General features: G+C 39.9%; 1 protein-coding gene across 1 annotated transcript; it reads left to right on the forward strand.

The window, feature by feature from the left end:
• Positions 1-1,583: 1,583 nt before the first annotated feature.
• On the forward strand, positions 1,584-11,926 carry LOC148008725 (uncharacterized). The gene is made up of 6 exons (XM_087674025.1): positions 1,584-1,631; positions 2,004-2,190; positions 2,602-2,703; positions 2,796-2,818; positions 3,491-3,538; positions 11,894-11,926. Exons 1-6 carry the CDS (start codon positions 1,584-1,586, stop codon positions 11,924-11,926), a joined length of 441 nt encoding a protein of 146 aa, XP_087530151.1.
• The last annotated feature ends 1,023 nt before the right edge of the window (positions 11,927-12,949 follow it).

The following is a 12,949-nucleotide window of genomic DNA, read 5'->3' on the forward strand; positions in this document are numbered from 1 at the left end:
AGCATGATAGACACATTGGAGAGAATGTCAAGTTTGGGCTTATGTCAGATGTGTTGGCCTCATTTTTTGTAACGAGGTCTACTTCTCCTCCTCCTATCCCTTTGTGTAGACTTGTGCCCTATGAGGCTATAAGGCTTGCATCTAGTTCTGCTACATGGTTGATTTCATCTTTCGATAATGCTTCGTATATGGAAACAATGGGGAAATTTTTGGTTTCTTTGAGAAGGCCCACTGGTGAGCTAATGGATGTATCTCCCCAAAATTTGGAAGAGTGGGGCCCTCTTTGGAGAGAAGTTAACCAAAGGTTTGAAGATGAATTGACTGATGAGTGGGCTGATTTAAGAGGGCGCAAGTTTTTGGTATGGGACGGTAATCATAGGTTGAAGACATGGATGAAGAGGATAAAGGAAGGTAACTATGCATTGTCTTGCTTTCTCTTGTTTATTGTGATGATACTTCCTTCTTTGACTAATTATTTATTTTATTATTTGATGTATGTAGTTTATAATGAAGATATTTCGCGACATGTTAGAGTTCTATGTCAATTCATTCAAGTGGAGAAGAAGAAAGAAGGAGAACTATTGTTAGCATTGGATACATCAAATGCGTAAGTATACTTATCACTATTAACTTTTTCAAATGGGTTAATAGATCATCAATTGTGTGTGAATATTGCCAATAGTTTTTATTTATGTGTGAATCTCAAAATATAAAGATAATTTTTGTGTGAATGTCAAGATATTTTATTTATTCCAATAGATTTCATTTACGTGTGAATGCCAATAGGTTTCATTTATTAGTTATGTGAATGTGAATAGGTTTTATTTATGTGTGAATCTTAAAATTTAAAGACAATTTTCAATGTTGTAGTGTAACAAGAGCACATGTCAAACCCAACCTAGGCCATGAAATTTTCATGTTCCAAAAGTTTGGCATCGCTGATAAACAAAGCATTTTGGAAAGGATGAGCCCTTCTCAAAGACGGTGGGCTGAAATAGAGTATGAAATTGAAGGAAAAAGTAACCATGGCAATGATCCATGGTACAAGAACCCATGTTTGCTAATATCGCTTTTGGTGTGGAAGGTAAAAAGTTTGGTATAGTATTTTAGTTTTCAGCATAACAAATTATGGTATCTTGAATTTAACCATAACTAAGAATAGTGTATTGATTTTTCTATTTAGGATGACTATAACTCTGCCATACTCAAAGAGGAGGCCCGCCTCAAGGAGCTTGCATTGCCAGAGGCAAATTATGAGGCAAAAAGAAAACAATTCATAAACAAAGAGCAAGATAAATTGAGGGACAAAGGATACAAGTACCTTGGAATAGCTAATCCTGCGCATGGAGAGGATTTCTTTTCTGTTTTGTTTGCATTGAATTGGGATGAAAGGAACATGATGGCTATTACCAAGGACAAATTGTATGCCATTTGTAGTGCTAATATTGCTGCGGAGAGGTATGTTTTCCTCATGGACTAATGTTCTCTTATTTTTTGGAATTGAACATAATTTGGTTCAACAATATTGAAGTTATGTTTTGTTCAATAACCAATATATTAGAAAAAGGGAGATTTTACTTCTCATGGCTGTCACGAAGGCAAAGGACTCCACTATGTCACACTTTGCGGATGTAAGGAGATTTCGTAGCTACATGAAGCAAGAGGTGTACTGGTTTCATATGATTGGAGAATGCTCCTTATTGATCAGGAGCTTACAAGTTGATGGCACTGAGATTCCAGGAGGCTTTGATGTTTTTTTTAAAGGCCAAAGACGTTTACATATTTTAAAGGCATTTGCAAATATTTTTGGTGAAATGAAGAATGTTGGAGACTCTGAGAAGGTTCCAGAGCTCACACAATCAAGCAAGAGGGTGGTATACAGGTATTTCTAGTATAAAGAAACCATATTTTCTAAATACCATATGTACAAATGTATTCTAACTTAAGAGTGCTTTTGTTGTTTGTTCTTATATTTTTGGAAAAGATGGTTGCGTAGTCTACAGGAAAGTGGAGTGCTAGAAAGCCTCCCTCCTCTGGTGGAGGAGTGGATGGACTTGGGATGTGAAAATTGTATGTTCTCAAAAGCACTGCTTGAGAGGGGTTTGTCAGAATGGGAAATGCGTATTTGTCCATGGTGGATAGACTATCCATTGGATGACATTCCACGACAAGAGATTGAATTAAGAGAGAGTAAGTACTTTGAGAGCCAAACATAGTAAATATGTGGTAACTCTTGCTCTTAGCTATTTGTTTTAGTAATACTTGCCTTATATGCAGGATTTCTGGAACAAAATAGAGTAATTTCTACGCACAAAGAAGAGGATGAAGGAAATTGTACTTTCTAAAAATGTATTTATTTAACATGAAACTTATCATAAATTTTTAGACTTTTGTGTTTTCTTAACTTTGTTGTTTTTGCAAATTAGAAATGTCCAATACAATAGACATGGTCCCTCATGTTGTGGGGATAAAGGCGACTTGTGGTGGTAGCATGGCAAAGGGTATATTGGATGGAATGCAAATTTTTAGTTTGATCCAAGTAGCCTTGTTTCTAATTTGCATGAATATGATATTATATTGTGTTGACTTCACACTACTTAGGTGCCATTGGTGGTGCAACTGTTGATACTACAATGAAGCAAAAGTCCATGGGAAAACGAAAGAATATCACCACGATAGATGATGCGTTGAAGTATAGCAAGGGTAAGCCAATTTGCATGAATGATAGAGTTTAGGATTTTCATTTGACGAGTCAATTTATTAAAGTATTATTTTGTTGTCTTTATATTGCGTAGGTAATAAAAGTGAATTAAATGAGGTTGGTACAACAAAGCGAAGGTCTAAACACAAAGAGAAAGTTGTTTCATTGGATGAAGAATTAGAAGGTGAATCAAGTATCATTTTTTGGATTATTGGAGTCATGTTAAAAGTACATTTTTATATTTTTTTGAAGATAATATAAAATCTAAACATTAAACACTAAATAATTTGCTTTCCTTCCTATTTTTCTTTACAACTTTAGGCAAAAAAGATGGTTTTGACATGCATAGCATTTGGAAAGAAAATGAAAAAAGTAAGGGTCACTTTGAGGGATCTTTGCAACATACTACACCTTCTCGGGCTATGTCGTTCATGACTCAGTCATCAGAGCCTATACAAGAGTCTTGTAGACGTCCCGCTATACGCAAGACAGGTATGTATATTTCTAGCTTTACATTCTGAGTCTTAACATTTAGCCAACATCAACATTTGTAAGTAAACTTTATTTTGATGATAGGATTTCAATACCAAACTATCGTAGATGCTTTGTTGGTAGACGTGACATCGATCGACGATTTTGCATTGGATGGGTATATTTTATCACCATTCTCTATATACACATCTATTGTAATGGTTACTTATGCTTTGTTATTGTGTTTTCAATTTTAGCATTAAGCACTTCATGGAGGGAAATACCATCAACTCTTACCAGTGTAATGGTGTCCCATCATATGAGGTTGCTAAGTTGTTGTTTGCAGATTTTCCTACATCTTTGCTTGTTGTTGGCCTTGAGGCAGAAGGTATATGTGCTTGCATTAGTTTAGTTTATAAACTCATGTGATATTGCATGGTCTTATACATCTTTACATTTGAAAGGGATTCCCGAATGGAATACATTTTCTAGTGCACTTGTCAAAGGTGTCATGGACCTAGCCCATAGATTCTTGGCAGATGAGGGGTTCTTGGTGACTTTGGGACTTGCACAACACTTTGGAAAAGTGCTTAGAGGAGCTCATGCCATTGGATTGAAGCTCCATCGCACATGGACTCTCATGTGTGAGGGTGGATATAGACACCCTGATACTCGAGAGGAGGTAAGTGTGTTGAATACTATTGGCTTGTTTTATCGAGGGATGCATGTCCCTTCATATGATAGAGAGGCTAGCGAGAGGGTTAGCCCATACAGGTTTCTTGCCTCTCGTAGCTTCCTCTTCGAGACAGACCTCCAAGGCACATCATTTGAGCACACTTATGTGGATGGTGTAGAGGTTCGAGGGGGTGCAGAAAGATCACTAGTTTTTTATAGGTGTGTTATACACTCTCAGATAGGTTTATACTTTGCATTAAGATATGTCATGCTTTTGTTATGGATGTTACTAAATGGTTTCTTTTGTAGGTGGCTCCTTGCTACGTTCACAGAGGATCTCGACTATGTGCTAGATATTTTTTCAGGTTGTGGCGGCCTTGGTAGAGCATGCACAGAGATGCATCGTTTTTGCATGTGCCTTGAGGGTGATTTTAGCCTCTACAACCAGTGCTTGGTTGATGTGGCATGCGGACCACCATCTATTCATCCTAGTGACGATGATGATTTCACATGATTTGTAGTTGCATTATTTTTAAAATGATGCCTTGTATTGGTAGTGCATGCCATGGGGCTTGATGATGCTCGGTAATTATGTATGACTCTATGGACTTTGGATCTCACTTAAATTGGGATTACTTCATAAACTTATAAAATTATGCTAAAACTTCATGCTTTAGAAGTAGTTGTATACCTATTTTTTGTTAGAGATCAAAGCATTCAATACTTTGCGATTACTTTGCAATTGCATAATAATTAAATTCAAAGCGATAACATAATCAAACAAAAAGCTCCATAAAATAACAAAAAAAAATCCAAGTGATGACCAAAAAGCTTCAAGAAGCACTTAAAAAGCTCCAAATGAAGAGCTTGCTAAATAATAGCACTCCTTAATTAGCCAATTTATCACCGGTTCCTTCACGTAACTTAAACACTGACATAGAAAAGCAAAGTCAAACAAGTTCCTTTTCAATAATTGATCTTATTTATTAGTCTTTGGAATACATCATATAATCCAACCCGAAGGCTATTCCATAATCGAGTCCGAAGGCTAATCCATAATCTGTCCGAAGGCAATCCATAATCCACCTGAAGGCAATCCAGCAATCCTCAGGGATTACTAATCCAAGTTTCCGCCCGTAGACTAGTATACGGGTCTCGAGATCCAATCCCGAGTCACATCAGCCTCTTGTGCAGGACCCGGAGGCAAGGGATTTACGGCCAAACCCCCCTAGCACCCAAGCATCCTCCTGCTCCAAGTAGCACCCATGGAGAGACCTCTCGCAATGGGTTTTGTCCACGTACTCGGCGCGGCTAACAACCCCCTTGGATAGGGTCAGGCAGACAGTCGAGGGTAACTGATGCTACTTCTCCCTCCAAGCCTTCAACCTGAAGCATTAATTATTTTTCCATCTTTAGTTCCTTGAGCAAAAGCAATACAAATAGTGCTCCTAACTATGCAAACACAATCAATCCAATGGTTGTTTGTTTGGCCAATTGCTAAGGTGTGAATCCTTCTCTCCGAATGCATCTAGCATTCGATCCGGGATCTATTGCGACTTGGCAATATCCCCAAGGTTTTTGTTGTTTGTTTATCCTTTTATCCTTGGGTTAGGGTTTATACCCTGTTAACCCAATTTAACCAACACCTTAGGTCCCTCAAATTAAGACAATAAACCCTGGGCAACCTCATCGTCCCAACTTAATTGGTCCATTGCTTGCTAGGCAATACATAACTTCCCTAACTTGGCAAACCGGTCCAAAGAAGGGTGATGTAGCAAGACGTCTACCCATCCTCTTGCAAATTATACTTGCACTAGAACGTGCCAACCTTATTCCATGGAGTGGCAAATCTATCTTGTGATTGAAACACAAAGCTATGTGACATTGCAACTTGTTGCATAGGAGTTGCATCTGACTTGCGGGATCATTTCTCCCATCAAATGACATTCCTTGGTCAAGAAATACACTTGGTCAAGATGTAGGGTTTGGGATGTCTTCTTGACCCAATCCAACCCTAACCTTACTAGGCAGACAATGTTTGGCCCTAAGGTTTCTCAATCCACACGGAGGTCTAGTCTTTGGCTAATTGATCCTTAGGGTAAATACCCTAGATCGTTCTTACATAAGCGTTCAGTTAACCCTAACATTTTATGAATGTGGGTAGAATCTTTGGGATTGGAAGTCTTGACTTGGTATCCCAAGTGCGATACTAGGCATAATTTTTAACATACTACCTAGTACTTTGAAGTGTTCGTCATACCAACTAGTTATGTGTTTACGAATCCCTTGAGGGTTATGCCATTACAAGCGATTTACCTAAAATGATCTAATTATCTTGCGATGAGAATGATCTTTTCTTAGAAGAGATGCAAATAATTTTCCTAAGAGATGCAAATAAATAAATTCAAGATACAACATTCTGTGTAAGTATGCGAATCATAGACTTTTCCTTCTACGCAACTATAGGGTTTGCAATGACCATTTTTTTTCCTTGCTAAAATCATAATGATTGACAAATTGGGGGATAACTCGCATAAAACCTACATAGATTTACATTAAGAACTATGCATATAAACCTTTCGTTTAATGCAATTGAATTCAGGCTTTAACATGAAATGCATCTTTTCCTAAAACAACTTCGATAAAAGAAGTTCATGCATGACGAATGTCATAAGACTAATGTTGACTCAAACCATTCTATGGCACTTAATCTGACTTAAAATGCAAGCATCCTCACATGCAACAGGCAAGTTCATGGTTTCCTTTTCATGCCATGCAATTCTTGGACAACATTCAATGGCGTCTAAGATTAACCTTTATACGAATCACGTCATGGATTTAAATCATAAGTGCAACATGCGACAAGCTCTATCCTTCTTAGGACGATATCCTCTTCTAATTTATGCATTATCATTCAAGAAGATTTGCAACTACCCTTATTGACGGGAGTGCGTGCAACTTTAATTAATCGACATGGACTAAACATTGTAAATCGAATGCATTTAAATTTTTCTAAAAACCATCATGCTTAAATGCATTCCTTTTATGCAAGAAACACAATTAGAACCTGGGCTTGAGGACTCGCAGTGATGTCCACATGTAAACTTGGGTTGAAGGCTCCCGCGTGTGCACCTTGCGTCTTTTGTTTGGGGGCCATCGATGACGTAGACTCTTGACTCCGCAAACTCATCCTTGCCTTTATCCGATCTATGAACCCCCTCCAGGCTTTGGTAAATCAGCCTCAAAGCTTCCTACTCCCCTCTTGCGCAGGAATATCCTTTACAAGACATGATTTATGAAACACCCGGGGAAAGCCGTGTGTACAAGGCTTATGGAAGCCTTGTTAGAAGCTTCTATTTAGAAGCTTCTAAGCTTCTGAGGTACAAAGATGATGTGAGAGGAGGAAATGATTTGGAAGGGGGGAGATGACGACGAAGGAGGTGAGGATGACAGTTATGAAGGTGATGGTGATGGAGATGAGGTGGCAGTGGGTCAGTGCAGCGGCAGCATGCGTCGATGGCAGCTCCCTTGTAATGTGTCCACTAGTATGGTCCAGGGCACGTCTTAGCAGTCCATCGGAAAGGATGTCTAGAAAGCTCCACCCGAAACTCCCATGGAATCTTACGGGATTTGCGATCTAGGACTTTCCACGTCTGCCATGTAGCGGAAGTATTCTTGGCCGTTCCCACTTAGGATCGACTGAAATTAGGATTTTCCTGATTGGTCTTTTCCTAACAGCAAACTAGCATCCGACCCAAGTGAACTACTTTACGCAGAAACGCCAGGTCCGAAGCAGATTCACGCTGCACTTGGTTCAAGGAGAATGGGAAACGAGAGGGAGGCAGAGCTCAACCTCTCTGCCATAAGGCATAGTCCCATTCCATTCCCCTAAAACAACGTAAATCGGTTAAGACATAACTCTAGGTCAATGCTTTCGTTATTCGTGTCCCTTGACGATCATCACGCTGTTCTTCGAGATTTGAGAAAATTTCCCCGCCAACCGGGACCACCTAACTATAGGACGGACCCATGGCCCATCCTCCCCACTTTCCTCGGTTTGTTTTAATTAGGTAATTATCTAACACGTTAGTTCGACATGTAACAATCAGCCTCATTAATTAAACCGTTAAGCAGAGGCTCCTTCACGTAATCTTATCACGTGACATAGAAAAAAAATATCAAACAAGTTCTTTATTAACATATCATCATATTTATCTTTGAAATACAAGGAGTTCTGCCCGTAGACTTGTCCATAATCCACCCGAAGGCTATCCAGTAATCTACAGGATCACTATTCCAAGCTTCCGCTCGTAGACTAGTATGCGGGCCTCGAGATCCAATCCGAGTCACGTTAGCTTCTTGTGTAGGACCCGGAAGGCAAGGGATTTACGGCCAGAGCCGCCCTGGCACCCAAGCGTCCTCCTGCTCCAAGTAGAGCTCAACGGAGAGACCTCTCGCGGCGGGTTCAGTCCACGTCCCCAGCACAGTCAACAACCCCTTTGGTTAGGGTCAGGCAGGCAGTCGGGGGTAACGGAAGCTGCCTCTCCCTTCAGGCCTTTAATTTGTAATTCATAAATCAAACAGTGCTCTAAAATCTCTAGCAAGCACAAACATTTCCTTTAACCAATCTTGTTGTTGACAAACTCCTAAGGAATGATTCTTTCCTTTCAAATGCATCAGCACTCGTTCCAGGGTGTCTTCCGACTTGGCAAGATCCCTTATATTTTGGGTTAGGGCGTACCCTATTAACCCAACTTGGTCAACCCTAAAGTTCATTGGATACTTTTAGTTTCCGGTTTTTAACCTTCCTTACTTAGAAGGATATCAAAGAATACATCCTTTTTCAAGATAACTTGCGTAAGGATCCGCCATCCTTGTTGAGGGTATTTAACCTTTCTTCTTGTGAATCAATCACAAGACCATATGACTTCTACTTGCTGCGCAAGTCGTGCATCGTAATATGTGATGAAACAATTTGTTTCAGTTTCTTTAAGCTGACATTTGTCAGACCTAGGGTCTCCTTTTATTATTTTCTTTAAGAACCTCAGGGACAAACCCTAGTTCTTTTACGTTACGATTTATTGACCCTACAATTAGGGAAGGTGGACAAGTATTTAAGGTATAAACGTTTCTTGGATTTAAATCGTTTCCAATGCATATTTCGCAGCATAGGTATTTCTAAGTTTATATTAATTTGGTCAACTTTTAGAAGGTAATATTGAGATCACCTCGCACGATTTGTTATCTATGTGACAATTGATTTTTCAGTCCTAAACTTTATTGCTTTGAGGTTAGGTAAATTCAATTAAACTTCCTTTTTCCTTGCGAACAAAACTCATGCCAAATAAACAATCTTTTCCTTGCTAAGATATGCAGTTAGCAATGATAACTTCCTAGAGTTTGAGCAACGTAAGAAACCTTTCATGAATTTCACCTTCTATGATGATTCCTTGTAAAAAAAAAAGAATAGGGGTTAATGGTGCAAGATGCAGTTTTTATTCCTTCAAAATTTAACTACTTTAGTGGGTAAATAATCTTGCTCATAATTCGTTTCAGTGCATAAGGCTATTTGAAGGAAAACTATGTTTGTACTTTATCCATTTTGCATGTTCAACAAGACTAAATTCCTTCATCGTAAATAACTAGGACAAAAAATATCTTATCCCTAACAATTCATCTTGCATGATTAAATTAAAACTGATATAAAACCAAGAAGGAAAAACCTGGTTTTGAGGTGAGATATCCACATGGATACCGGGAGATGACCCTCTCGCAGCTACTCCTTGGACTTTCTTAGGCGGCATCGCAGTTGTAATCCTTCAAACGTGGAAGTAGATTTACAATCCTTTTCGGAATTCACCGTCGCTTCAATATTCCTCTTCTCTCTTTCGAGTCAAGGAATCATTAAGGGATTGACCACGAGAAAGGGTTAACAAGACCTTTAAGGTCTTAGCTTCTTCGGAGAGGGAAAGGTTTATAAAGCCTAAAAGAAAAAGGCCCTATAGGGATTCATACGCGGTGAAAATGGTGTGTGTGAGTGTGGTTTCAAAAAACATATGAAGGCCTTGGGAAATCTTTGGGCTTGGGGGTAAAAGGTATAGGAAGAGGGATTTTTGGAGAGGTTTTGGGACACGGAGTAGTAAAGGCTTTTAGGGATTTTAACCCGGGGTGAAGGGGAAAGGTGAAGGGTGAAGGCTTATAGCACGGGGAAGGAAAAGGGTGTATAAGGAAAAAGGGGACACAGGGGGATTAAAAAAGGGCTTAGGGGTGTGTGTTAAAAAAAGAATATGGGGGGAGGGGGGGGGAAAGAGGGGGTTGAAAGGATAAAAGGGATATGAGGGGGGTGAAAGGATACTAAGGGGATAAAACCGGGAGGGGGGGGGGGGTTAAAAGGATTAATAAAGATATAGGAAGGGGGGCTTAGAGGAGCCCCCCCCTTAGAAGCTTCAAGAAGCTTCTTGAAGCTTCTATGGGGGTCGGTCAGGAGCCACGTGGGGAGGAACTTCCGACGGCATCCACAGGGGGGTGAAAGTCTGCAGGCAGTGACGAAGTGGCTATCCCTCCCTCCTTCTACAGATTGCAGGGCGGCAGTGCAGCATTCGACATCTGTCCTTCCTCCTCCCTCGACAGCAACACGAACAAGGCGATGGCTTCGTCCTCTTCTCTCACGGCCTACTCTCCCCCCACCCTCATGGTGAAGGTTTTATAGGGGGAGGGAGGGAATTCCTCCCTCATGGCGTGTCGCCCTGCATGCCCATGGAACCAAGCAAGCTCCAGCGAGGAGCTTGCTGGCTCCTCTATCCCCTTCCAGCACGACGCGCCGTTGCAATGGGGAAAAAAATAAATAAATATATATTACATCCCTGGCAAGGCGGCGTCCTTCACAACAACCTTAGCAACTGTCTTCCTTCTCTCCTCTCCCCCAAGCTTCAGGGGGGGGGAGGTTTATATAGTTAGAGAGGGGGGGAGATAGCCTCCCACGTGGTTGGCTTGCATGCCTCCTCTCTCCCCCATGCTCTCCACTTAGCACAAGGTTTCTTCCATACTCCCTCTCCCCGCCATGCATCAGTTGAGGGGAGGGGGTTATTAAATAAAAAAATTGCAAAATTTTTAACCATTATCCTTTTTCCTTTTCCGTAAAGGGTGTTCTCATGTGGCCTTGCGGTCTTCAAGCCTCGGCCTTATTTGCACAACGTGGTTGGGATTTATTAACGCGCACACGGGGTAAGCACTTAACTACCAAAATTTTATGATGTGGGAGATTACTTTGGGGTGCCTTATTGCGCGGGGTATGCAGGGTTTAGGGTCGACTTAATATTTCATGCGGAAATATTACAATTGTGCACCCCTTCAGGATCATAATCAAGAAGGGAATGTCACCTATCTTTTGTCTTTTTGAATTGCCTCACATCTACTATTCCTCATAGAAATCAATATGGCAAGTGCATTCTAATGGCTAATCAAACAAGGATGCTATGCATTGATTGAAAAATCCTTTAAATTCTTTAATGAAGTGCAAGTGGCTATTGGGAAATGACTGGATTGAAAAGGCTATGGATAGGAAATTGCCCTTTTGCAATGACTCATTGCTTTTACAATATTTTCACTTACCTTTTTCATCATTATTTTAGTCCCATAACATCAATGTTCAATTATCCAACAAAATCCAAGTAGGCAGTGAGTAGCATTTATAGAATCAAATTTGCATCAACATTTAAACATGAAGAAGGAAAGAAAATTCATCAAGCAATCATAATCAATCCTAGGCTAAATTTTACATGCCCTTCAATGGGGATTAAGAGGATCTATCACACTCAATCCCTCTTTATCAACAATAGGACTGGCTCAACAATTGAATGAAAATAGAGATTCAATCGAAAAGCAATAGAATTACCTTTGAGCAGTGGATTTTGCTTGGAAAATATGCTTAAAACTAGCCAAAAAATCTGAATTTCAAGGGAAAAATAGACTTCGTCGAAGGTGGCAGTTGTAGTTAGTTCTATTTTAAGTGGCAAGTCAGAGTCAAGTTCCTAAATTGCTTTAAAGATACACCAACTGGCAGTTTGGGAATTTTCATGATTTTTCCATATGCTGGATTGGAACTTGAGAAGTGCAAGGCAATGCAGGACCTCAAGATGGTTGAGAAAAAATTTACAGATTCAAAATTCGATGCCGCACACGAGAATGGTGGTGCCTGAAGTGGAGGACCAAGAAAAGGCCAAGTCTAAAAAGACTTAAGAGGTGTAGAAGGGTACGACCCTTGGGGGCTCCCCTTGGGACCCCCCAAAATTTGACGAATGGGGAGGGGGCCCTTTTTTTTTGGGCATGAAGAAGATGAAAATGCTATGGCAACAACAAGCGACGAATGGAGAGGGGGGGGCCATTAGCCATACCTCACCTCATTGTACCCCCCAAATCAGACTGCACCAGTGATTTGCATCTTCCCTTCACATCCAATCACTATCCTACGCTCCTCCAATGGCTGCCCAGATGAAGAGATCCTGATTTAGTCTTTCTCTCTCCTCCTCTCTCTCCCCTCTATGGGCTATTCGTGCGCATTATCTTGAAGGAAGAATCGGGAAGGAGATTGGAGCAAAGGATGATGGAGATTAATAGATTGAAGATTGATGTGTAGCATGGAATTGAGAGTAATGGAGGCTCTGTCTGCTATTCACACAGTCATTTAATGCATATCGGGTTTCGTAGAAACATGGTATGAATATTTTTTATGAAGGAAATGAAGTTATTTTGATATTTTATGATGGAAATGATGTTCTTATGCGATGGAAAATTGATTGAGTGCTAGTTGCATCATGGTTGATTGTTGTCTAGCAGAAAATTGTGATTTCATAATGATTTACATGCGCTATTTAAATCTCACAAAACCCAAAATGTAATTTTAAAGGGTAAAATTATGGTTTTGTTATTTCGGGTGGGTGAAATGTATTCTTATGTGAAAAAATGGAAAATGAAAAATGGAAAATGGCTTAAATGATTGGTATAAGAAAAATAGAAAAATAATAGCGATTATTGTCAAATAAATGCTAAAAATAAGAAAATTTCGAAAAAAATAGAAATACACTTCATAAAAATAAGGAAAAA

The sequence above is a fragment of the Lygodium microphyllum genome, unplaced genomic scaffold (genome assembly GCF_053477565.2).
Source record: "Lygodium microphyllum isolate KBCC unplaced genomic scaffold, Lygodium_microphyllum_v1.1.10 scaffold_69, whole genome shotgun sequence".
Classification (NCBI taxonomy): Eukaryota; Viridiplantae; Streptophyta; class Polypodiopsida; order Schizaeales; family Lygodiaceae; genus Lygodium; species Lygodium microphyllum.